Source organism: Gallus gallus, chromosome 1 (genome assembly GCF_016699485.2).
Source record: "Gallus gallus isolate bGalGal1 chromosome 1, bGalGal1.mat.broiler.GRCg7b, whole genome shotgun sequence".
In the NCBI taxonomy this organism is placed as follows: Eukaryota; Metazoa; Chordata; class Aves; order Galliformes; family Phasianidae; genus Gallus; species Gallus gallus.
In genome coordinates, this window is record NC_052532.1 from 14,036,441 (window position 1) to 14,064,048 (window position 27,608).

Consider the following 27,608-nt stretch of genomic DNA (forward strand, 5'->3'; position numbering starts at 1 on the left):
CTATTTGCAGATTACTTTATGTAGATTCTATAATAAACTGTGTGAAACACTCTTCAAAACTCTAAAAATGAGGAAATACACTCTACCATATTTTTCACTACAGTTCTGTTTAAATTCAGTAGCTTCATCCAGGACGATGTTCACGCAGGCTCTCTGATTTTCTCCTCAGCTATCTCATTTTCTTCTGTTCGCTTACAGATTTAGTCTTTCAATATTTTCATTATTGAAGCTGAAACTCATGTATTTATCTTTTAGCCAATGACACTATAAATAAAACCTATGGGTAATACTCTGGAGCTATTCAATTCAATGGCAAAAATCCTGCTGTTAGAAGGAAGCCAGGTTAAACAATCTCACAACACCTCTGGCTTTAAGCTATGTGAATAAAGCATATTTGCATATGTCACCTTCTTTCTCTCTTTCCTGTGTAGATGACCTGTTAATGCAAATATTTTACAACAGAAACTTATTTAATATACTTTAGAACAAGTTCTAAAGCGGAAAACAAATCACAGTTTTGCTTTCCTCTTAAAATTTAAGATGGTAGATTTATTTTAACAGAACAAGATTGCTTTTGTTTTGTGTTCCAAGTTGTATTGATCAAACGCTCACACTGGAATGTATGAATAAGCATCCAATTCATTTAAAGCATGCCTAGCAGAGACACTGCCTTTAAGGACACTATTACAATTGTTTCTTAACATAATCTCTGTCTTTCTATTCTACTCATTTAGTCTTCTCTTTTTTTTTAATATAATCAATGCCCATGGTGCTAGGCAAAAGACTCGCATCAATTCAAACAGTTCTTTATCTTACATTTTATGAAGTCATTAAAAACGAACACATTTGCTTTTCCTTGAAACTTGGTTATAGGAGGTCAAAGTTAACCGGAACGTACTGGCACCAAAATAACTGAAAAGTCTCCATTTCTAGACATCAGCTTTGCGGTTTTTTCCATTCTTCAAAGATGAAACAGTAAATTTTAAATAATCATGACTGAGATTTTGCACTCAGATTATGTAATATTCAACGAGTAAGATGTCCACTGCAGGCAAAGCCAAGAAGATTAAATCAGTGAGCAATGAAAAAAATGGCTCTCAGTAGTGGGTTGCAGCTGTGAACCAGTCCTAGCTATGACTAGTCTGACCTCATATCCCACTTTATGCCCAAGTCTGGGCAGCGCCTAGGAAAGCAAGGATTTGGGAGCCATCCACACACTGCACAGGAGCAGTTTTCAGAGGCTGGCACGTGGGCACCATCTTTTAGTGGGCACCCTTCAGAGTCAAGCAGGGAGTAGGCCAGAACATAAGCAGGTTTGGCACTAACTCAGAAAGTGAAAATATTTAAAACTTCAGCTGAAAGTGAAGAAAAGGTAACATCACAGAGTTCTAGTTCTACTGCTCAATCATAGTAAAAGAAATGGTGCAATAGAGTCCTCCTCTATTACTGAAAGATGCTTTCATGCTACCGAAGAAAGTATGTGACAGCTTACTCCATAGACTTGGTACTGAATTTTCAAGTGAAAAAAACCATGCCATTTGCATGCAAACGTCAATGAACAAAGATAGAACATATAATAAGGTTTAATTCCAGCAATCATTCCACAATAAGACATCACCTACAACTCTGAGAGACTTCAGGTATGGATGGCACATACCAACACGAGTAATACTTACTTTTTGGCAAATCCCCAGTGCTTGAAGCTGAAACCGTTCTGCTCCTGTCATGAGATGGGCTGCTCTCCTCTCTTTCTGTTACAGTTGATCCTTCAGAAACAGCAGAACCACAAGCTACAGACTCTAGAGCCCCAGAGAACACTGACGCTGAAAATTCAGAGAACTGTGACTCAGGAATTTTATGACGTCCATTTGGCAATTCACCATTAAACTGTTCATAAGAGCTGCTATAAGAGTAATCACTTTTTGCATTTGGCTCATCAAGATTATATTCCTCTGGATTTGGACATTCTTCCTCTTCGTCATCTTCATCTTCAATCTGTTGTTCCAATAGAAATGGGCCATTCACAATATGGCCATTTGTTTTAGGAGATTCTATCCACTTAGGGTCTGTAGGGTCATTGCTGACAAGTTCCTGCTCAACATCATCATCTTTTTCAGTGTTTTCTTTCTCTGTGTCTTCTTTTTCATCCTGATCTTCTGCTTCACCTGAAAAATTTTCATGAGCAACATATTAGATCATACATCAACATACCATCTTAAAGAAAACATTCACAAAATAACTCTTCAGTAAGTACCTGACTTCCAACACAGCACACAAGGAAACACTGAGTATCACCAGAACATGCAGAGACTTTAAAATCTAAGTTAAGGGCAAGAAAGGTAACTAACAGGGTTGGGGGGGACAGGGGGTTGGGGGAAAGCAATGGAGAGCGGTTCAGGATAGTGTAATAGTAGAGGAAACAATACAAGATAAGAATGTTATGCATAAAATCTATAAACAGGTTTGAAAGCAAGCCCTACTAACTCAATCAACGTCAAACAGGGATTCACCATAGAGGCTGGAATATTTATAGTTTGAGTAGAACAAAAAAAAAAAAAAACCCAAACACAAAAGTATAAAATTTCTATCAAAACTGAAATAGTTTATAAGAAAGCAATAGAAACAAGAAAGGAGTTGGACCTTAACAACTATGCTCCAAACCACCGAAGTTAAGAAAGAATTTTAACATAAAATGTTTTTGTGAATAAGCTGCGATTACTTTCCCTTCTGAAACAGTAGATTCAAGGTCAATAAATGCAGATGACACTAACCATCATCATTTCCAGGTTCTTCATCTACGACCTCCTCGAGATCAGCTGTTTTTAGTTTCACCTCTGGGTGGTACTCATCTTCTTGTTCATTTGATGGTACAGCTGAGGTTACATTTTCTTCTATTTTTTTCCTTTCAGCTTCTCGCTCTAGTTCTTCTATTTCCTGCAGGCGTTTTTCTAACAGCTCTGCTTGCCTCTTCTGTTTTTTCTTCAGTTTTTTCTTTTTGTTTTTGGATATTTTCCCAACCTGAAATAGTAATAGAAACAAACCAAACAAAACCCTGAACAATTCTCCTCAAGGCATCTTACACCAAAAACATGCAGTATGGCTCCTTTTTATTTGAAAGTACTGGGTAGTAATTAATATAGTAAATAGACTGTTGATTCTATTTTACTTCAAATGAAGTACAACCTAGGGTTATGTGTATCAAATAAAAGTAAAAAATCTTAGATGGTTGTATATGCTTTTGTATTGCTGTGTATTAGACCCAAGAACAAAATACAACTGAGATGGCACTCCAAAATTCCTGTAACCTAAACTAGAACAATAATTTTAATCTAGATCAGCAGATGATACTATTGTATGTGGAAGATGTTCTGCTATCATACCTATTTATCTATGTATAAACTACATACACCATTTCTCTCTCTGTACGATGCAGGTAATGCTCATCAAAAATATGCCGAGAAAAATTATACAAGAAATTCAAAAAGACTGAAAATACTAAAGAATTTGAAGTAAGTCCTTTGCTGTTCAGTTATTTCCCTGTGAAAAGAAAGCAGTTTTATTATTTCTGGTCCAAAACATATGAATCACAAAGAACAGATGGTGATCATTAAACGTTTTGCATTTTACATAACATAAGGATTGAAAAATCCAGGTATAACAACAAGGGAAAAAAAAAACCCGACCAGATTCTTGCTAAGACTTAAACAATTTATTATATTTTAATTGAATTCTGACTTCTAATTTTACTAGTAAGTAAATTAGCGTAATCCAATTTTCATTCATTGTTCATATACCGCAATAAGATATCCTCATACAATTCAAAAATGAAGTGCTATGAACAATGAGAAATATTCTTTTCTCAAAGGTTTGTCCCTACATTCCATCATCTTCAAAACAAGCTACATGACAGCCAAAACCAGTAACTTCCATACATGCTGTATGCTTACTTAAACTATATACAGATTCTGAATGCAGAAAGGGTTCAGCCTTAGTAGATTCAACTACTAAACAGCTCTGCTATCAGAGGCTCTTTGCTACTAGCACATAGCAAAAAGATATTTAAGACCTCATGAAAAAAAGCTATCTTTTCTGATCTTGCTGATTAAGGCATTGAACTTCTGCAGCTATCTGCAATGCATGATATTTGGCGCATGCATGCATTCCCATCAGGATATAAACTGGATGGATTATTCCATGAGAGATTACAATGGCAATGCTTAACTTTCTTTGATATAGCTATAGTATTTCTATGATAATTTCCATCAGAGAAATACTGTGTTTAAAACTGGTCAGGCCAAAGACATTAAAAGAAAAATGTTCTCCGAAACATAGAAGTGTCATTCAAAGGAAGCTTTAAAAAAGTGTAAATACTACTAACAGTCTAATAATTACTAATACCTCCAGAAACACAGAAAGTAAGAGAGTTGATCTGAATTATGTAACAATACTTACAGGCTTTTGCTGTGGAGCTGTACTCACTGCAAAGAAAAAGAAAGTTTTCAATATACATTTTTACAAGAATAACTCTACAAATTATAAAGCAGTGATTTAAAATCTTATTTTTAGCCAGCATTTTAACTCTTTACAAATGCCTCCTGCCTGAAATCATACAATGTGTCCAGTAGACAGTCTGGAATTAGAAGGATTTATCATTAATTTCTGTTCTCTCTGCTGTGGCTAGTGGAGAGTTGATCAAAGTCAGATAGGGAACCCCAAAACAGTCGTGAGTAGACAGAAACCATTAGCTGACTTCAGAGATGTCATAGATGAAATGATGCAGTCAGCTGACTGATCAGACGCAGACCGATTTTAAATAGTTCAGGCAGCATCAACACAGATGACTGTTGTGTTGGACTGAACAGAAAAGTCAAATATTCACACTTCCTTCCTTCTGAAGCAGAATAGTCTTATAAGACTGCAGACATGAAGTGCCTATGGCAAAAAGCACTACACCACAGGAAAAGTGTCTCCAGCATGCACCCCTTCCTACACATGTCCCAGACAGATACCATCAATGATTGGCTTGCTGCAATTACAAGAGTCGCTGTGAAAATGCATAGAACAATGACAACAGCAACAAAAAAAATGCCACACATAGAAACACCATCATCACCACCACAGGTGAGGAAAACTGCATTTGTGCCCCTGAAAGGGCACTGCTTTCTCAAGGGTTCTTAAATCTGAGTATCATCGCCTCTAAAAAATGCAATTATGCAGAACCTATTCTTAAAATGCTGTAACAAAAACACATCTTCAGTTCCTGTGTGGAATGCCATATATTTAATTACAAATTGCCAAGAACAAAGTGTGATAAGAATTCCATCAATGCATTCCTTAACACAACACTTATTTTAATGTCAGGAAGCGATGTCAAATCTGCTTCCCACACAGGCAACATACAGCCTTTAGCTATGTGATTACCCATTATGTAAAATTCAACACAATATACTAACCATTTATAAGATTCTGCATGTCAACATAAATAATATTGTAAAACAGCATGATCACTGTTAGCTCAACAAAAAAAACAAAAACAAAACACTCATATTCATAGACTGAGTTCAAAAAATGATGTTGAAAAGAAAGAGCTTTAGGAAATGCAAAGAGTCTGAAAATAACATCCCACCATGGAAATATTTATGATTTAGGCCACAATGATTGCTCCTGATATAGCAGGCATTTGTACTATATCTTTCTGATAACATTACAAAAGCTTTAAATGCTTTGTTTCTCCACTGCTTGTAGCTGATATGTTGGATTACAAAATAAAATAGTAACCATGCACAAAAAGTCTCTCAAAAAGCCATATTTCCTTCTGGCTTGTCTTCACTGATAGCTGTGAGCTCCTTCACTTTGGTTCCTCCTAGCTAAACATATAACGTGCAGTACCCATCTAAGATCTTGGCAAGCGTAACAAAATGTTTCACGTTCTGTGCTGGGAAGGGCTTATTGTGTATGCAGTCAAGTACAATAAATGCTGTTTTCAAGAATGGAAAGCTATGGACTGCAAGACTTGTCACTACATCTTGAGAATAAGTTACAGCTGGTGAGGAGACAGATAATTTCAAAAGAACACTGATGATACTGTAATGGAATTAGACACAAAAGTTACATATGACTATTAATTACTGCCAGTATTAAAGATGCAAATAATTACAGCTTGCAGGGTGGGACTGTGTTCCAATAAATCAGGGACTCCAAAAACCTGAACATGAAAAACTGGGAAGGCAACATTCCTTTTTAGGTCTCCAGAGTATCAATAAGAGTTCAGTGGACATACTTTTTTTTACATGTGATTACTTAAAATGTTAATATGCATTAAATAAAACATTGTTAGCATTAATTTACAGATACAAATTTACTACATTGCATTTAAACATACTATCATACCTGCTGAGCCAGAAGGAGGAGGAGCTCCAGCTTTCTGCCATTCAGTAGCTTCAGCAGCCATTCTACGAACGTAGGCATCGTCCACACACATCAGAATGTTTTCTGGCTTAATATCCGTATGAATGATCTTGCACTTGCTGTGTAGATAATCTAGACCTTGAAGAACCTAATTGAAAAAGGAATTTTTTGAAATTTATTTTTGTTTTCTGTTAGCCAGAGCAAGCTAAATGTGTTTATTAGTAGTATAGAAAAAGAAGTTCGACCTATTGCCTAACGTCCATACGTGGCCTAATGTACTTAGCTCATAAACCCAGTTCTAGAGACATTGACAAGTTAGACACTGGCAGGCTGAACTGTTTTGGTGACAGCAACCTGATCTCAGACTTCCACTTCCCAACCATTCTTCAGCTGATCTGCACACGTGTGAAAAAACTCGACAGATCTTCCTTCGGAAAAGAAGGCAAGAAGGGAAGCAGTGGATGAAATGCTAACTTAAATTTTCCTTACAATTGCAACAGTAATTCAGCTTTTAACGTGACCAAGACGTCACATAAGGAACAGTCTACCTGTATTTGTTACTTGTGTTTTTCCTCTAGTCCTTCATATTCTTTGCAGACTGAATTCTGCAAGACCATATGAAACTTGCATATCCAAATTCTTGAAAATGTCTTCTGGGACTAAAATAAAAACATAATGACAAAGCTTTCTCTGATTCTGACTAGCACAGAAACACAACAGCTGGTGTGGTTTCAGAAGTACGTCCGGTCAGACTCAGGTATAAACTGGAATGTCAACTGCCCCAATTAATTAGTACAGGATAATGAAAGGGTGTAAAAATCAAACTATTGCTAACGTAAGTTTCATAAACACTGTAAAAAATATATTAGCAAGAAAAAGAAAAAGAAACCGAGGTGACCCCAATTAAAAGACTTCTTTCAATTTTTATAGAATAGACCTCCAGACTCCTGAGCTTCACCTACAGGAACACTGTGCCATTCTAGGTATTTTATAAGTAAACTAGTACACAGCTAACTTCTGTGCTCCGAGGATCCCTGAAGACATAACCAGCAATGGGTAGCCTTGAAAACAAAGCATGTTGGTTCCAAATAGTAGTAACAGAACACAGAGACATCAGCCCACCACCCAGTACTGAGCTAGTACCAGACTGGCATGTTCATCCCGCATGCCTGGGAGCTCAGATAAGAGAATAGCAGTTGCATGTGTTTGATGTTTACACTCAGGCTAATGCACCCTAGAAACATCTCAAGTGCTTTGCTTTGCCTTCCCCTGTTCTGGAGCTAGCCTCAAACAGCAACCTTCTGAAAAGCTTTCTATCATGAGCACGTAAAAGCTGCGTGTTCACTCGATTAAAGCTCAAAATCAGTGTGAATGGTGCATCTAAAAACTGCTGTGTTCTTAATAATCTGGATTTTTCTTACAAATCCAACATATGCTTGAGTACGTGCCAAGTCAATCAAAATAACATACAGTGTATCACAAATTGAGAAATGTTAAAGGAAGATTGGCTACTATTTAGTGGCTGGAAAATCTAGAAAAGACAACCTTAGCAAAAGCAACACAAAGATTGATCTCAATAACCTCTTTCTTCCACCACTATAGATGACATTAACATCAAATACGTGTAAATCGAGGCCAGGATAAAAAATTCTGGAGCACACAGAAAGGCAAAAACATTCAGAAGAAAAAGTATCTGTTCCACTGTGATATGCAGAAATGGCATTAATAAGAAACTACATTTGCTGTTACCCACTTTAGGAAGATGGCCTTTCCCCTGTTCAAATAACAGTTTTAGTGGGACAGCTTTCTCTTTCATTTTGGCTGAGTATTATTTTTTAGAAAAACAGAAAATAGATTTATTTTATCTAAAATCACCAACAGTCCCATGACTGGGCTCTGGGCAGCCTGGTCTAGAGGTTGGTGGCCCTGCCCGTGGCAGGGGGATTGAAACTAGATGATCTTTGAGGTCCTTTTCAGCCCAGGTCCTTCTATGATTCTATGACTTACCATAAGGACCTTACTGCTAGGATTTTATAATGAGAAAGAATGCTCTTAGCAATCCTAAAATGTAGATCAGACTGCTTTATCCTAAAAACTGCAAGCATACTATACCACCATGCCAGTAATAAAATGCATGCTGCATGTACTTTTTTTTGCATCATAGTCTAAGATGATGGACAATGGGGAATATAATTCTTCTTTTCATTTGTTTCTCTACTGGAAAAAAAAATTACATGCACAACGTAGTGCAAGTCTGAAAAATCAGAACAGGTCCTGTTCTTGCAAACGTAAATTACAAAACTGTATTTTCTTCCTTGTAGAAGTCAAATAGTTAGTTTCACATCAAGAAATGCCACCGTCGTTCGCAGTATCTAATTAAGAATCCCTTTTCTTTTCTTCCTTTTGCATTCAGGGAGCTGCATCGTACTGACACATTAAACAGACTACTTGCTGTACTGTAGGTGAAAAGCAAAAGTGAAAATTTTCATTGCTCCGATACACAATACTGGTTTTAATAAATGCAGTTTCAGAACAGGATTCCTTTAAAATAGACCGATGCTATATATTTTAGAACTCAAAATAAGGATTCTAGAATTAAGTAAATGCACACTTCTAACTTCCACCTTCGTTCTCACACAAAAGAAACTGTGGCAACCAGCCCTTTTTCAATTCTACAGAGGCATCTCTTGCATGACATTTCATATAACTCTCCCCCAAGGGAAGAAGTACTGCTTAAAATTGAAATGAGTATGAGAGTCTTATTAAGAAACTCAGCTCTCAGTTGCATTTTCAACTAAACCTTAATTTCGCTCCAATGCTCAAAAATACTACAAAAGTGGGGAAAAAAATTCCCTATCTTATATAATATATAAAAAAATTCTTTTTCATTATGGCATTCAGCTATAATACTTTTTTGAAACAAAATACTTTTTTGAAACAACAAATTGCTGAGCACCACTGCAATAACTGAACTGTTTCGTATTCAAGTTTCATAAATAAGTTTTCAGAACCCACATGGCACCAGTTTTCTGATTGCATCTGGAAGAAGAACATGTTATTCAAAACCTCTCCGTCATGCCTAAGTAACAGCTGCTTCAAAGCTGGATCTAACTTCAGATCAGATCCTGCTCACTTCCGACTGTGTCCCAAGATTCAGGCTGCATAATGCTGAAGACAACTTATTCCAGTGCCTGATCACTCTCACTGCAAAGAATTTCTTCCTAATATATAATGAGAATTTCTCTTTTTGCAACTCATGTGAATTGCCTTTTGCCATATCTCTTGGTAATACCAAGTACAGCAAGTACAGCAGGGTGCATCTCCAACCACTCCCCTTGCTAAGACATGGCTCATCCCATGCCAAGAAACTGTCCGCACCACTCTCTAGAAATCTCCACCACAGCAGATATCAATGTGGTTAAAAGTCCCCCCTGAGAACCAGGGCTTGACATGATAAGCTTATTCCAGCTGTTTAAAGAAGGTGCTGCTTATCTTCTGAAATTGGCAGCCCATAGCATATGCCACCCTTACTTAGTGGTCTCCCCACTGACTCTGACCCATTCCACAGCAAAGATTCAAGCACTTAGGCTGCTCCTTTGCATGGAGCTCAACCTGTCCATCTGTCTTCCCCGTCCATCCCTTCTGAAGTTCTCTTTACCTGCTTATTGCTGCACTCCAGGCATCTGAGGTATCTCACCAACCCTCTGTGCTCTCAATGAAGTCATAACTGCAACTGTGATGGATTTTTAGTTCCAGCTCATTGTTTCCCATGCAGTATGCATTTGTATAAAGCCACTCAAGACAGATCCCCAGCCTGACTCTCTGAAGAAAAATGGAGAGCTTCCCATATAATCCCATTCTTAAGGCAGCTCCTTGCTAACCCCACTTCTGTTTGGTTTTTGTTACCATCCCTGAAGACCCCACTTCAAAGTTCTCCTTTGCAAGGTTACAGGCAAAGCCACTGTGAAGCTGTGTTCAGAAGTTCCCAGATTCCTTCCAAAAAGAGATTGTTTTTAGCTCAGATCCATTCAGTGGTCTGGTTTACGCTCTGTATCTGCAAACAGCCATTGTAATGTATGTAAATCATAGCAGGGAGCTCCAAAAACTTGTTTGTTGCTAAAGCCAGTGTATAAAGAAAGTACACTGTAAATCCCCATACCTTGGCCAACCTCCAGGACAATGGTGCAACCAAAGTGAAAACATTCCAAACAAAAAAAAAAATGACAATGCTTACGGGAAACCGTGGATATTTATAGACACATACTAATACAAATAGACACATTCCTGTTCCACAGCAGACCGCTTTGTTGAGCTGCAGCACTGCATTAGTACAGCTTCTTATTTTGGGTATGTGAGCCACCTGGCTGTATAGAAATTAGTGGACCTACAATTTCAACTACTTACTTACAGCTGCATCAGAGTATTCAGTTAAATCCGATTAAAAAGCCCATAGGCTGAGATTCATCAGATGACATACAATAAAGATTTCCAAGAAAATACCTACTTCAATAGACAGGTTATTAATACAACAGAGGTAATGTTGCTGAAAGACAATACAAGTTACTCAAATGGCAATCTGAAAATATTTATGTATTGGTTAAGTATTAACTGCGCATGGATTAATAGTGTACACAAAATCACAGAGATATACATGATTTTTCCATGTTGAGACAATACTTCTCTTTAAGATGACCTCTCAGCAATTTGGTTTCCACAATACAGGCAGGAGAACATATTCTGAGAGAACATTTCCCTGTAAGTTGTCCTGGTTTCATTTGGTTGTGTATCTGACTCTACAAGCACTTAAAAATAGGTAAATAGCAATTTTCAAATAACAGGTTTTTTTTTTTCCTTTTGAATCAGTTTTTTTTTTCAGAGACAGATAAGCTTATTAAGAAGCATGGAATTGAATACAAATCATCTATGGATAAGACCCATTGTTTCAGCTTTTTATTCACCAAAACAGTACTGAAAACTCCCTTATCAGTGGGATATCTTGATAACAACAATACAGTATGCAGAAATGCAGGCTACCTGAGAAGAGGTTCCTACAAACCCCCCAGATCCCTGGGGTTACCAATAAAATTATCTTATCTTAGATAATAATTAGTAAGAATTAAGCTGAAATGTCACCATTCCAACCTTCAAAATGTTAACAATGGTGGAAAAAGCTAATTAAAACATTAGCAAATCTTACCTGTCGAATTATACTTTTTACACAACGGATGGGAAGGCCTTGATAATTGGACTTGATTATCCATTTTAGGAGATGGTGTCCAAGTACTTCAAAGACCATACAAACATCTGGGACTTAATTAAGGACAATTTCCAAACAAGCTTGTTAATAAGATGAACCACAAACGTTCGCTCGCTTGTTGGCTAAAGCAATCATCATCGGGTAATCACAGTTCCCCCTTAACTGATCAAAACACAGTTACTACATTTCAATAATATATAAACAGGAAAAAAAAAACCATGCCCAAACAGAACAAATTAAAATAAAACATTTTACTGGTGCAATTCTTGTCCTTTATTTCTAAAGGTAAAAACAGTTTTAGGGTGAGTAATTAAATAGCAAATAAGTAATTGATTTTTGTTTTCTTTGAAATAGTTCAAAGTACTGATTTGTCCTATTATCTCTAATTTCTAATAAATTATAAAAGATAGAAGGTTTTAACAACAGCAGACTACAGCTATAGTGTCTTAGAAAAAGAACTACTCTAAACATCTTTCTGATTAGGCTCAATTGAGAAACACTTGAAAATAAAGACTGAAGTAGAAAGAGAATGGATCTCTTCATACAGTTTTAACTGCAAAGAATAATGGCAATCACCAAAGAACTCAGGAGCAGAAGAAAAAGCAATATGCAAAAACAACAGTGCCAGAAAGTTCAATTTGACTCGGGATCTTTCCAATAGCAGATAACCAGTGAAGTATATTGGAAGAGAGCAAGATGTAGATACTTCCAGTGACTTATGGTTCAGAGACATCCTGAGTTAGAAATTCTGTTTCATATATCTGAGTAGACTATTTTCTTATTGAGAAAATATTCTAATATTCCAAGTAATAGTAAATAGCAAGAAATTATATACTACACCAACTTAATCTTCAGGTATGTATGCTCTGAGAATAATCTTAACATTGCTGGCAACCAAAAAGAATGTTAAAATCTTAACTACACAATACTATAACTTTGCACAGAATAATGTAATTCAAACGACAGAAAATGAATGAATTGATGGTTACTTCAGGAAAATCTCAGTGGATGGAAATCAGATCCTCTCTATCTCAGAGACCATTCACAGGGAAACAGTGTTAGGGGAGAAATCTTACCTGACTTATTGAAGTTTTAATACCTAGTATCTTGATGATGATCTTAGTGTCACTGTCTTGAGTAAAAATGATGCATACCTTGTCTACTGGTCTACCATTTACATTCTTCTCAAGCACCTACCCATATGAATAAAGCTATGTAAGTTTTATAATCTACATCCTTAAACTGGAATTAGACTGAAAGATAAGACGTCTCAAGACTGGTCAAAGCACTTTGAGAATAATTGTACTGTTCTGATTGCTGCTACCTGCTCAGCTTAGTTGATGTTCCTCAACTCCCATATTAGGAGAGACCATGAACAGTCTACTTAAAATATTATAAAACTCCGTTCAATTCAGAAGAAGAAACAGCCTTGTTTACTTTACTATACAACCATCCAATGAACAGAACTAACTAGTACAGCACATGGTCATCAGAGAGGAGGAACACAGCACATTAGCTCTACAGGGCTTATCAGTTTAGCCCAGACAATGAAGTTGCAAAGTTACAGGAAAACAGCAGCACTTATTCCAGAAAGGCAAGACACTGCAGCATTAAGAAATGAAATTTAGGACACCTGCCCACAGTCCTTCAGACCACTGCTGCAGCAGACACTCCAGTGCAGATTCCTGCTATTCTTTGCACATATTAGAGTGCTATGCCTTGTCATTAAACAGATTAGGAAGGGATGCTGGGAATTGAATGGCTGAGAGGCAAGGAAGGACAGGATACAGAGAAAGAAGATGCAAGGAGGGATGGCAGAGGCAAGCAAAGAGAGGGAGAGCTGCAGGAGGAGTGACATCTGTCTCAGAAAGATTGCAGCATTTGCCATGACGACTCTGATAAACCCACAGCAGGCCCAGTACTGGGCAGGAAAATGGGATGGCGGAAAGACTCTATGTTTACAATAGATATGTTAAAATGTGACTGCTGTCTGATTCTTTGTCCTGACCTGAAGAATGTTAACTGTGAGCCAGTTAACTGTCCACAAAGACAACAGTGAGGAAAGTTGTGCACTCATTAGCAGGAATTCAGCCTTGTAAGCTGCCTGAAATACGTATGTCCAAAAAACCCTCCAGAAAAAAGAAACCCAAAGCCCACACTGTACACACATCCCTTATGAAATGTTCTTTGAAGCAAAGTCTGGGGAATGTCTGAAAGAGGGAAACTTAGCAGAACAGTGAAAACAAGAGAGAATTAACGTAACATTTATCAGCTTACAGCTTTAAGTAATTAAAACTGTTATTTCTTGACTGAAATCTCGCATGCAACTATCTACTTATCTACAAATGTATTACAGGAATATTTAGAAATCTGACGAGGCTTCCAGACTAGTTAAAACAAACAACAAAACTCTGGTACCAACACAGAGTGGATGTATTTCTGGATGTATCTCAGATGCTTTTGTGTAAAGCAGCACTGAGGCCCTATGGCATTTAATTAGCGCTGTTTATTCTTTGAAGATAAATTTATTACAATTACAGAATCACAGAATTATTGTAACACATGATCATTTCCTTCTTCACTTTCTCACTTGTCTCTCCAGACACTTGTTTCATTACGTGATTATCAGAACCTCTTATTAAAAAAATGCTCAATCATTTATTAAGGTTCTAATGAACATCCAGTGTAAATAAAATTCATAATCTACACTTACTGAAAACATTACAGTGCCCACATTCAGAAATCGTATTTCCTGAATAAAACATATAACACTGTAGTATTTTTAAAATGTAAAAGTAGCTAAAAAAAATTATCAGTCTAGTGTAGCATAGCATACTTGTTAAAATCCACATGTATATAAACACGTCTTACAGCTCCTAGGAGAAGGGTGATTGTTTCCAGACGCACAGCCCAGGCCAATGGCTCTGCATATTCACAGCCCTGTGCCACACCGTTCTTGACAAGCTTCCCTGTTTGGAGTCCCTATTACATTTTGTGATGTTGGCCACCTAAAGGATTCACGCACCTCTCCCCTGTCTTTCTTTGACTTTTGAAGGTACTCCGTAACCAACAGTCAAACATCTGTGATGCATACGTTGTTTTAATTTACAGTCAAAGAACAGATATTTCATGATTGTCCCAGGGGATGCCAGAAACAACACAGCATGAAATAGTCTGTCTCTCAGCCTGTTCATCCCAATAACACTAACACAGCACTAAAATAGCCCCCTTTTTTTTTTTAATTAATGAAATCCAGTAGCAGCAAAATGTTAAAAACAGTTACCCGCTCCCTTCCAAAAGAACATGCATCAAGGATTTTTTTCCCTACAAGTCCAAAAAGACTTAATCAAATAACCAACAGAGCCAAATTTTGATCAAATAGGTCACACTACTCAGAATGAACAAACTGCTTACGAGACAACTCATAACAGAAGATACTTGCTATCGTATTTGCACTGGTGACTATTATACCTTTCTCTCCCAGTAATTAAAACATTTGCCTTCCATATAAAACAACTTCTGAACTGCCAGGATTTTCAGCACGAAGTTAAAACTGAAATAGAATAAATCACTATCAGCTGTCCAATTTTAATCTGCTGATGCAAAGTTACCTGAGTCCTTATTTTTCACCAATAGTCTCCTTTGACTTTGTCAACATAAATGCTATAGTCGGGTACACTTTCAGGACACTATTATTAACAAAATTTACTCTTCATAATCTTCTTCAGAAATAGCTTTTATCTTTAACACGTGTATCTCATCAATAATTTAAGAATGTTTCCAAGAAACTACTTCATTAAACCAATGAAAGTTATTTCTACACATAGGTATAAATACATTTTCTTATTCCCCTCTTCATATTACTGTTCTACAGTGAGAACAGCAAGTTAAAATCTCTGATTTCTAAAAATAACTTCAATTAGTTTTCACCAGAACAGTTGTCTTAAGAGCTGAAGTGCTTTGGTGACATTATTTTTTTAGTGAACACAGACAATAGAGACATTTATACAGTACTTCTCAGGAAGCATTTCAGCTCAAAGATATTTTTTGTAGTCCAACAGCACTGAGATTTTAGGATTGTTGGCCCCATTGCATTAACAAGTTCCTTGGCCACAAATCATTTATAAACAAGTTGAAATGACTGCAAGCAACTGTATAGTTTATTTTAATTCATGGCAATTTGATGATAAAACCTACAAAAAAAGCAGATTACACTGGCTTCACTGACATTTAAGCAGCTTTCTAGCATGGTAGATAACCAATGAAGCAATCAGGCACCAAACAAAATGAGAGAAAGCAGTTATGATCCTGCTCTGCAAATGAGAATACATGTGCCCATACTCTCCCTTCTCACTTATTACAAACTCTAAGGCTTCATAACTAATGTCAGCATACAGATGGGTGGAACAAAAACCGAACATTCCTTCCTGGGAGGATGCTTTCAAATTCACTGGCAGCCATCTCCTAGATTCCTCTCCTGGAGGGCCAGAGACAGTGAGGAGTATCTTAACCTAATCTTCTGAAGTCTGATGGCACATCACCAAAATCTGAAGCTCAATAGAGGAGGAACTCTCTTGGTTGAGTAGTATGAACAATGAGGATGGCTATTAGCCCTCCAAGACACAACAAGCATACAAATAAATACCCATTGTAGGTGTAAATGAAAGAATAGTAACATAATAAGCTGCTAAAATACATAATACAATTAGCAAGGATAACTCACTTTAGTTCAAATATAAAAATATATTCATAGGCCACAACTTTTCCCTAAGAACAATGCTCAGTCACATATTACTACCTCTTTCTCTATCTCCTTCTCCCTCTCTCACAGCACTAGGACAAAAATCTTTAAAATCTTGGCCAAAAACCACCAAGGTCATGAGACCAAAAAAGATACATAATATGAAAATTTTTCCACATCCTCACACTTCACAGAAGAACATAGAAACAAGCTTCTTCATGACACTAACTCTTTCTTTCTCCTTAGTAGTGTAGAGCAGAACATACATACTGTAAGCTTCACCTATGACAAACCTTTTCAATAAAACTGCTGTTTCTAAACAATCTTACTCTTTGTAGTTCTAATAGGCTATGACAGGATTTATGTCTTTTATTATTTTTTATTTTGCACTGTATTTTAAAAATCTAAGCTCTTTCACTCCAGTGAGTGTATCACATATTGGACTATTCCTTCCCTGTACACTTAGGTTGATGTTTCTGCACTACGGTTTTAAACTAAGACTACCTAAAAATAGCCAGAATGAAGGAGCTTACTTATCTCTGCAGATCACTATTAATGAAGATGCAATGTTTTCAAAAGGATACGTATTCCATTCATTCCAGAAATTTTGAAGTCATCGATTAGTTGCACAACCATGTCTTTGTTGGGATCATTAGGGTCACTTTCACGCACCTAAACCAAGAGTGTAAACACAGACATTTCAGGAAACAACTCACATGAGAACGCTGAGTCATTTGCTTTCTGTCCGAAGTTAATATTTGGGAGCCTTAGAAGTCACAGTAACATCACAAATAAGCAATTCAGAAAAAAAAAAAGTTTAAACAATACATCCCACTACATTTTTTATTTGTTATTACTGTTATGGCTGATATTGAACACTGTACTGCATGAGTGATACGTACACATTTGAGTAACTTTATTTCATCCAAGGCTGTCTCTGTGTAATGCTGGGCACTTTTTACGACTTTCATTGCAACAAATCTTTTTCCCCTAGAAAAAAAAAACAAAACCAAAAACATTTTCAACAAGTGCTTTAAGCTAAAAGAGACATTTTGAAGGTTTGGAAATTTTAAATACAATATTTCATTACCTAATGTAGTCTGCTAGAATACTATAGAGCTGAAACTACATGCAAAAGCAACTTCTAGCTAGATTCTGTTAGCTGTCTGGCTTATTAAATATTTTATCTCCTTGAAGCAAATGAATTTAAAAGAGGTATCATAGTAATTATATTTTTTCATTAAAGATGCAACAGAAATAAAAATGTTATCTTACTCTCACGTGTTCAAGACAACATGTAATCTCAAAAAGCAAAGCTAATCTGTCAAATAAAATATGTACACATTTCTGAGAAGTTTTATAAACTGTAGCCTTAACCAAGAGCAAAATAATAACGCAGACACCTTTCTGCAGAAAAAGATTGCATACATTTACATAACTTTATCACGTGCCAAAGAAAAGAAAAAAAAAGGTTACTGCAAACAAAATCAAGTGCATGGAAATAAGTAGTTCACTTACTGCATATCCCAGCATAGCCAGACCGTAGAGAAGTGTCCCCATCCTAGCTTTCTAATAACATGATACCGGCCATTGAAGAGATCTCCAATTTTCACTGGATGATAGCCACCTTTCATGAAAAAACAAGCAGAAAAACATTAGTCAGGAAACAAACAATACCTCTCAGTTTTTCATTTAAATCTCGCAGAATAAATTTTCCTTGTAGTATATTTTTTTCCTTTTCAAATTGTCCTGTACTATATATAGGAAATCTAAAAAGAAACATTAATGTTAACAACTCTGCCTTACTTGGTCTGGAGGGAAAATACTCATGCCCTGTACATACTATAGAGTTTATTGGCCCTTCTCCTTTATGGCTTTCATTTGTGGAAACATTACCATCTGTTCCATATTTCCCCAGGCTTATCTTCTACTTCACAGAGAGTACAGGAAAGATCTACATTATTTCTTTATCATATTTGAATTTTCTCCAGCCAACATATTCTTGGATGACTGCAAAAACGGAGACTGTTTTAATTCCCATTTGCTTTCTACTAAAAAAGGCAGCAATAAAATACTTCACCAGAAAATACTAAGAACAACGTCAAATTTCTTGATGCTCTTCTGCTTGGATCCTGAGTCACAGCAGCAGTGCATTTTCTCAAGTCTGAGGCTTTTACAGTGATGAAGCAGAGAGAGCGCGCAGCTGCAGGCTTCGCCCAAGACCGCATTTTAACCCGTCTGCAGGCCAACCACTCAACCACACCGCCAAAGTCCCTACTGATGCCCCAAGCCCCACTGTCAGAAAGGCCAACCCCACAGCTGGAACTCAGGTTTCAACACAGTGTGAAGTGGCTGTAAGAGGTAGAGGTGACATCCATAGCTCCACTGTGAAGCTTTTTCATATCCTTTCTATTTTAAGAGGCATTCTTAAGCATGGGAAAGAGAGCTGATGACACAAGATTATTATTTGGACCTAACACACTAATAAATGTTCACAATTTTGATTAAATTGCTAAAAATAATACAGCTACAACTCTCCAGGATGTTGCCCATCCGCCAAGCGTCAAGGAATTATCTCTTTGGCTCCTTCTGGTCTTTCAGAATGTCACGCTCAACTGGCCTTTGGCAGAACCCTTCACTACTGATTATTCCACTTCAAATTAGGAAAAGACTACTTCCCCTAAGTTGTTGTATTTGTTTTGAGATCTCCCGAAAACCTTGTCAGAACTGGAGCCCAGCACAAACAACCATGCCAATTTATTACTTAATTCCTTGGATTTGAGTACAGGGAGTGGGCTCTTATCTCTTTCTTATCTGTGGTAGAGCAGCATCAAATCTAAATTTATTTATATCCTTTCCTTGCTAGTAGCATCTTTTGTCTTGATAGAAGTTCAGGAGTTTATTGCTGAGCTTGTCACAAAGCCTTCCAGAGCAGACTAATAAATTCAATACAATTACATGATAGAATTATGAAGATTACATATTTCATAGAATTATAAAGCTCGGATAATATATTGCTGATATGAAGCAACGTTAAAAACAAAACAAAACTACTAATTTAAATTTCTACTTGGCCATCCCTGCAGAAACAGCTGAGGATTAAAATATTTCAAAATCTGGATGAATATGATTACATTAGAACAGTTACCAACTGGTTTAATACAAACATATAAAAAAAAATAGTATTCTTTGATAAATTCTTTCCATAAAACTCTACTCAGGATGATCAAGTCTAGAGAGGAAGTAAATTACTCTACCTTTCTATTACTGAAAAGGTTTACATCTGCAAAACACATCGAGCCTACTGATCTGACAGCAAGGATTATGTAAAAAGCTTTCACACACAATTCAGTATCACAGCATCATTTCTTCTGATTTTTGTCCTGCATATATCACTGCAAGAAAACAGTGACAAAGTATGAAGCTTCATCCCCTGCATAAAAGCACACAACACCTAGTTTTAAAACCTGTCTATGGTTTGCAACACAGATTTTAAATTAAACAGTACAAAAATTTCTGAAGTGTTTTACGATCTGCTTAAACGTATGGTCCTATTCAATTATTCCTGAACATAATTACATGAACTCAGGAGAATATGGTGATACAGGTTGGCTTAGCAATAGAAATCAATAAACTAGCTTAAGGTCCAATATATTAGTTTAGTAAAAGGCATCAATGAGCACTAGTTCTAAAACTACCCACTTGAGCTTTGCTTGGTATGTGAACAGCCCTTTTTTTCTTAATGATCTGGCTTCACAGAAGCACTGAATTCACAACAGAGTACTTTTATCTTTGCATCCACCAGGTGCAAGGACTTCTTCTTGAATTTCACATAAATTGTTTGGAGTTATAGTGCACCAAGATACAAAATTGCTTATTATGGCATAACAGGCAATGGAAATTGGCCAAATGGGGAAAAACAGCTAAAGGTCGGCCAAAAGTCACTGTGATGAAGCTGAAGGAGAAATAAAGGGGAGGAAGCAGGTGGTCGTATGATCACTGAACATTAGCATGTATTAATGAGTTCCTGGACAAGAATGAATATGTACACCAATGTAAGGCATAGTTTTAACTATTTAAACATAGAACCTGAACTCCAGGAGCGTGCGCTCAATTTATCGAATCTGGTACGTTTTGTGAGGAATAAGGGAATGTCAGATTTCCAACAACACATTGGAGTAGGAGAGGTTTTTTTCCTTCCCTAATTTCGGATGACCATGGGAACACAACATCAATTATGCAGCCCTTTGCATGGGAAGAAAGGTATAAGCGGGCCTTTAAGCACATAAAAAAAAGGCTAGAAGTAATTTTTAAACTAAACAATTCACTTTTTTGACGAAGTAACAGCATTAGCACTCAACAATGAAGAATTCAGACAGAGTTAAATGTATGTTTCTATGAACAGTTTTATTTAAAAAGTGCCATTTAAGTCTGCTTCTCTGAAGATATCCTTTGGCATAATTGGCTTCAAAGGGTCAAACACAATTGAGAACTTGTGGTAGTTTCTTCCCAGCACAGACAAGAGAGAACACACTCCAGAAGAAACCAAAGACACTGACTTCAAGTCAATAAACAAGGTGTTGATGAGTGATTTTAGTAAAATCTATGTATTGCAAGAATAATGACTATAGTATGACTATACAATAACTATGTATGTTAAAGCCGTGTTATTTTGGCCACTACAGGACACATAACTAATCATAACAATACAACAATATGTATGTATTCATTGAGTATATATACAATTCATAAGATATTTTCTACTGTCCTACACCACAACAGGAGCAGTTCTGGAAATACCCACTACTGTTCCCGTATGTGTCAGTCCTTGACTCCTCCTGATGCCGTCAGCAATGTATGATCTGTGCACAGGTTGTGAACAATCAGGTAACAACACAGTTAAGTGCAATTTAAAAACCGGTGTAATCCTAAGACAAATGCAATTACTTAAGTTCTTCCTGATACAGAAGTTATTTCCAAATACTAACAACCAGAAAGCATAACTAGAAGTTTGAGAGAAATGATGTAGTTTTGTAAAAACAACACTGGCATTTGAAAGTATACGATGTGTAAGTGGTAGTACTGATAATGTAACAAAAAATCTGTTGTGCTATTCACTACAGCACACAAAAAAAAAGTCTCTCACAGAGCTAGCTAGCTACAAGCACTCAAGAAAGAGGGTCAGAAAAAATGAGATCATTATTCCTAAATGTCTCCTGAATGTATTGGTAATTGTAGCTAGCTAGTTCTATGTTTGTATAGGGAATTATTCCCTTTGTGAACTGGATGAATGGGAGACATCTCCAGGGGGCAAAGAAGATGATCAGAGAAGCAAAGAATTCCAATTACATCCATGACATAACAAACTCTTAAAAAAAATCCCCAAGTGTTTCAGGGCTGCATTGTCTAAGCGCCCCTTGAAAAATCACGTAGTTGGAGTTTTGATATTTCCATTTCACAAAACAAATAACCATTTGAAAAGCATTTAATTTAAATTCAATGGCATCAGTAGCGGTCATGTCACAGATTTTAACAGGCTCTGGAGGAAGGTCCAGGGGAACAAAGGTTAGTCTGCTTTACACAAACGGCTGTTAGTTCTCTCTTTCGCATCAGGTGATAATTCAAACTAATCCAATTTCCTGATGAAAAATACTATTATGTCTGGGAAATATTTACTAACCAGCATGTAATGTGGTGAAGATGGGAGCTCAGCTAATAGTAAAATATTCTTTAAAGTATATATATATATATATAATAATCAGTAACTACAGCAATCACCGCTTGAGTATTTTTGTTAGCAGGTAAAATGTTCATTTTATATACATATACACTATTTATGTGTACATATTTATATATTATAAATATATATTATAAATATGTATTATATATTTAACATAAACCCTCAACAAAATTGCCCTGCTGTGAAATTTTAGACTGGGGTCGAGAATAGATGAAGTACGCTCTGCGTCTCACTCAAAAATCCTGGGAGATTGCTACTTTGGAGATCAAATTAGAAAGAAAAGAGAGACTTGGGTAACCTATGATGGTCTCCAAATATTTACCTCTTACTTTATAAACATTATCCAGGACAGTAAAACATACTCACATGAATAAAACGTCTTTCAAAGAAATTTGGAAATAATACTTCTAAAAGCCATCCCAGCAATTCTTTGCTAATTAACTTATTTGGTACTCAGATAAATTAAACAAAGTCTGTATGGTTCCAGATCTTCCCAATCTGGCCATTCCATTCTGATTCTTACACAACATGGTGGCCTTCCCTACAGTTCAACCTTAGCAACATTTAGAAAAGGAAGCATTCTGATCAATCTTACTGCAAGTTACAGTTAGAGAAAACATGCATTGGAGCAGCAAAAATACTGTTCTCACAGAAACAAATGATTATGACATCAGAGTTGAGCCACAGCTTGAACCATCTTAAATGTACTTCCATCCGTTCAGAACTTTGAGATTATAGGAATGCAGAATAATAATCCAGTGTATGGACGCTCCCTTTAATTTCTGAAGAAACCTGCAAGTATTCTTAACATGACATGTACCTCACTGACAACCGACTGGAGTTACAGAGACTCTAGAATAGGTGACTTACAAGCAAACTGTAAATTTAGATTTTATTTGTTTCTTTATTTTTTGTGATCTAGCCACTCCAGGTGGTGATATTTTGCAAAAGATAATGGAACATAGACAACAATGGATTGTTTGAAATCAAATGCAGTCCTTACTTCAGGGAAGAATTAAGCAGGGCCTAAAAATGCTTAATCTCAAGTAGATACAGATGTTTACAAGTAAGCAGATGTTTAAACATCAAATCCATCCTTACTCACTGATGGAAGATGTTACAGATACCAGGAGTTATCATAAGGAATAAGCATGTTATAACAGAAAATTTAATACAAACATGTTTTCCCTACGAGTTTTTCTTCTCTCTACTGCAGACTTCAAAATTTAGTTTGAGTTTACCCTTTGGTTTTCACTACTGGAATTTGTAACCCTTTTCAACACTTGAAATATCACATATTAATGTAAGTTCTTACACTGAGATGAAAATGTCACTTCCAATTATTAGATAAAAAAATACAGAACAGCTTATTCCAAGCTGGGAGAAAGGATTCCTAAAATGGCACATCTGCAGGCTTACAGAGAACCTTCAGAGTTAAGACAGCATCACACTCGATAGAAAATATTTCTTGATTTGAGGAACGTGGAATAACAGATAAAGTCAATGTCTGTCAGTGTCTTTTGGCTGTACTAAAAGAATTAATTCAAGGCAGTAAGTAAATTTTGACAGATCTCTTATCCATGACGATTCTTGAATACATTGTACATTTTACACTAATGGGAACAGACTTGGAGCATTAGGTGTAACACTACACCAAATTAAAACATTGACACTGTTGTACTGCAGTCCTGTTTTTATGCAAAAAGCCATCTGCATTCATCTGTTACTCTTATGGTAAAATCTGTATTAATAATGACGTAAGTAACTACAAAAGCTAAAGAAATCAGGAACTAAAATAAAAATGCAGAGAACATCGAACAAGTGTGTTAAAGACAATGTACAAAAAGAAGCATGTATCATACACCTGTGCAGGCATGAGAAAGAGAAGATACACACTCAAATATATATTTATTTGATGTCAAACGCATGAAGGTATTTTAGAATACATAGAGGGGATGTTTGTTTTAGTTAGGATATTTGTTTCTCTTACAATCAATATGGCCATTGCCCAAACGGACAGCACAGGACTGCACCCACCTTTACAATAATCCGCGGGATCCTCCTGCTCCTCATCGTCAGACCCGAGGATCTCCTCCTCTGGCTCTGGCGGGGTGGGCTCTGGCAGGGGTGGAGGTGGGGGCGGCGGCGGGGGCGGAGGTGCTGAGGGAGCTTTCTGTTGAGGCTCTGGCCTGGAGGTGAAAGAGATGACGCTTAGTGAAGGGTCTGGTCAGCAGGTAGCCTGCCTGTCCAGAGGAGAGGGAAAACACCTTAGGAAATCTCATGTCCTCACTGGTATCTTTACCATCATCTTGTGATGTCCCAGGAGGGCACCTGATTGCCAAAAAAGCAAGTTTCCATTGAATTTGGACTTATTCACTAGAATAGCTTGCAAAAGACATGGCAAGTACAAGAATCATAAAGTTTGGATAAGACCACTAAGATCACCTGGTCCAACCACCAACCCATCACCGCCATGTTCACTAAACCATGTCCCTCAGTGTCACATTTACCCTTTTCTGGTGACTCCACCGCCTCCCTGGGCAGCCTGTTCCTGACAGGGACCAGAATTTTGAATTCCTGATGAGCAACTGAGATGTGAGACCTATGTTCTTTGCATGACTGAGAAGAAATATTTTTTAAAATATACCAAGAAAATCAAGTCATTTAAAATATCTTTCCTGCTATCTGAATGAGAAAAGATATCATCAATACCCATTAAGAAGCCATTTTCAATGATGCCAAAATAAACTGGGCAACTTAATACACTTTTCCTTATCTGTAGCTGCTGTCAGGACTATGAAAAGCTGCATCAGTACACAAGATGCTAAAAACTGCTACTAGTGAAAAAGAGAAAAATCAATCTTCCGATTTAGCTCAAGAGTACATACAGCACTCTTGTGCATACGCTAAATGGAAAAAAAAAAACACAACTGAAGGACACAACCAGGCCGACACCAACCAAGAAGTAGTTTTCTAGCTGTCTTTCATCTGCAGTTCTAAACATATAGGAAAATGAAAGTTGTTACTTGAAGCGTTTTATATCCTGTTATGTTTATAGGTATTTCTACATCTACAAATTACTCACGTTTAGAAATTCTATGTATTTTTGGTACACTTAAAAATGAAACGCAGAGTTGCAGCGCACTTGTTTGTCAAATAATCAAGAAAACCTTCTCCAGCATCTCAGGTACCGATGCTGTGTTATTTTTGATACTCATACTTCACGCAAAATAAAAATACGTACTTGCAAAATCATATGCTTGCAAAACATCTTAAAGTGTATGTGCCACCATGATCTGCTACAATTTGCATATAAATTTATCCTTCAGATCTAAGCTGTCTCAAAAAACAAATTAACAGTACTTTATCATTCAAATAACCACAACTGAACAAAACCCTTGCAGTTTGCTAATTATTAATCTCCTAAAACTTAGAATCAAGCATTTCCTTGATCACAAGTAAAAGATGTATTTATGTCTATCCATACTCCTCTATTCATTCTTCTCATAATTGCCCACCACTACTTTTTTTTTTCTTTTTACACACTGCAATTGTTTAAGAAAGAGCATTTGGAGTAGAAGAGCACACAGTTGGTCAGAAATAAATTCCACTGGCAGCATGCACTGCCTGCACAGCAGCTGCTATTATGCTTTTGCTGTAAAGGACATTACTGGAAGTTGCACGCACACTAAATTTTTCTGCCTGATATTTCTTTCAGAAAATTACATTCTTCTGTTATTTCACTAAATGGTCAGATTTTAAAAAGAGCACTTGAAACTAATTTATTAATGAAATGCAATGGTTATACAGGACAATACGTTATGGTGAGAAACCTATCCAAGGTACATAAATACGTTTAATTGTTAACTGTGTAAAGTCTAGGACAGAATGGAAGCAATAGAAGAAACCATTCATAAGATAAAGAACAAATATACTTCCATGTGCTCCTGCTTCCAAAAATTCTACCTTTTTTTTGCCTTTATCATTCCTATTCTGTTCCTAACAGGTCTCTCTATTTTGTAAGACATGAGAAAAACAAAAATGGACATAGAGAAAAGGAGGTACAGCGCATCCTCAGACCACCGTTCATCTCCCTGCACCTTAGGCTAATGCATTTCCACCAGTCTGGTCTCAAGGGGTCAGCAAACCAATCGTCCATGTTGGCAGAAAGCTTTCATCCTCTTAAAAACAAATCACTGTGAAAGGCTCTGCATTACAAACCTTGAAACCCCATTTTATGGGCACAGTATCATTTTGTATACCCTGATCACATATCATATAAAGTACCGAAATATTAAAAATAAAAAAGAAGTTAAAAAAAACACAGTAAAACAGCCTGCACTTATATTAATATATCTCAAACACTTTCCAATGCTTGGATCCACAGTTTTGGATGGTACCATCATTTTACCGGGTCACATTTTAATTGTATTAATTTGGTCACATAAAATAACACAAATGCAGCAGAATCAGTAAGTGAAGGGTAGACGGAGGCAATGTGGTGCAGGTAATAATTCAAAAAATCGACTGGAACTGCACTGATTTTGTTCTTTAAGCAAACAACTACGAGATCTGTTTATTTACATAATAAAAGTAACGCTTTAAAGAGAATTGGAAGCATCACACATTTTGTCACTAATGTTGAAATAACTGCCAAGGAATAGCAAGAATTTCCCTCCAAGAGACAAGAGGAAGGAATTTATTTCTAGGGAAACCAAATAGCAAAACAGAGCTGCTTCTGCATCTTTCTCAAGCTACCATATCTGATTTGGGTTTGAAAAGGGTTATTTTTTCCTGTCTACAATCCATGCTGCACTCGGTATCCCACAATTCAGGAGCATTTTCCTATTTTCCTTTGCGCACATCAGGAAGGAAGGACATAACTTTATTTCCTTCTGGGGTGATATATGGTTTTATCTGCGAGTAACAAAATACTGATTTAAACTGAGAAAGATCTTTGTTCTTTTAGCTTTGCTTGTACCTTTTAAAGCAATTAAATGCCACTGTGTGAAGAAGGGTGATGGAAAGAAGTGCTGCTCTGATACATCAGCCTGACTGTTAATTCTGTATCACTGGCTTCTTTTGCCATCTGCTTGCTTTAGTTTAGGATTCTTAGCAAGGGACATCGTTGTTTGTTTATGTTCACTGTTACATTTCTGAGGTACAGATGAAGATCAAGTCAAGGCACTGCTTTGGCTGCTTAAATTCTGCCTACAAGTTCAGCGGCTCATCCTACTGTCACTGATGCTTGCTCTTCTGCCTTGACACAATTCACAATATTGAGTTGAGGCATCAATCTGCAAGAGATCTCCAGTTTCGTTATTTCTTAGTCCTTGAATTGGAAAGATAAGATATTATCTATGTTGCAACAATATCTTCCCATGTGAAGTATGACATGAACATATACTTTGCTCAGCCTAGCTTTCCCATTTTTAGTATAGAACTTCTTAAAATTTGAATTT

General features: G+C 36.6%; 1 protein-coding gene across 7 annotated transcripts in view; it reads right to left on the reverse strand.

Moving 5' to 3' along the window:
- SRPK2 (SRSF protein kinase 2) overlaps nt 1-27,608 on the reverse strand; it is a 137,880-nt gene that overhangs the window by 20,261 nt on the left and 90,011 nt on the right. For 6 of the 7 annotated variants that reach the window (XM_015275772.3, XM_015275773.3, XM_025153611.3 and 3 more), the window contains 9 exons: nt 24,184-24,335; nt 17,925-18,033; nt 17,309-17,396; nt 16,991-17,078; nt 11,606-11,712; nt 6,391-6,556; nt 4,453-4,478; nt 2,772-3,018; nt 1,677-2,165 (listed from right to left, as the gene is read on the reverse strand). In XM_015275772.3, coding sequence (XP_015131258.1) covers nt 1,677-2,165; nt 2,772-3,018; nt 4,453-4,478; nt 6,391-6,556; nt 11,606-11,712; nt 16,991-17,078; nt 17,309-17,396; nt 17,925-18,033; nt 24,184-24,335 — 1,472 coding nt within the window. Of the gene's footprint in view, nt 1-1,676; nt 2,166-2,771; nt 3,019-4,452; nt 4,479-6,390; nt 6,557-11,605; nt 11,713-16,990; nt 17,079-17,308; nt 17,397-17,924; nt 18,034-18,486; nt 21,568-24,183; nt 24,336-27,608 lie in introns of those variants that run through there. The other variant, XM_046902022.1, reaches the window with a different exon arrangement.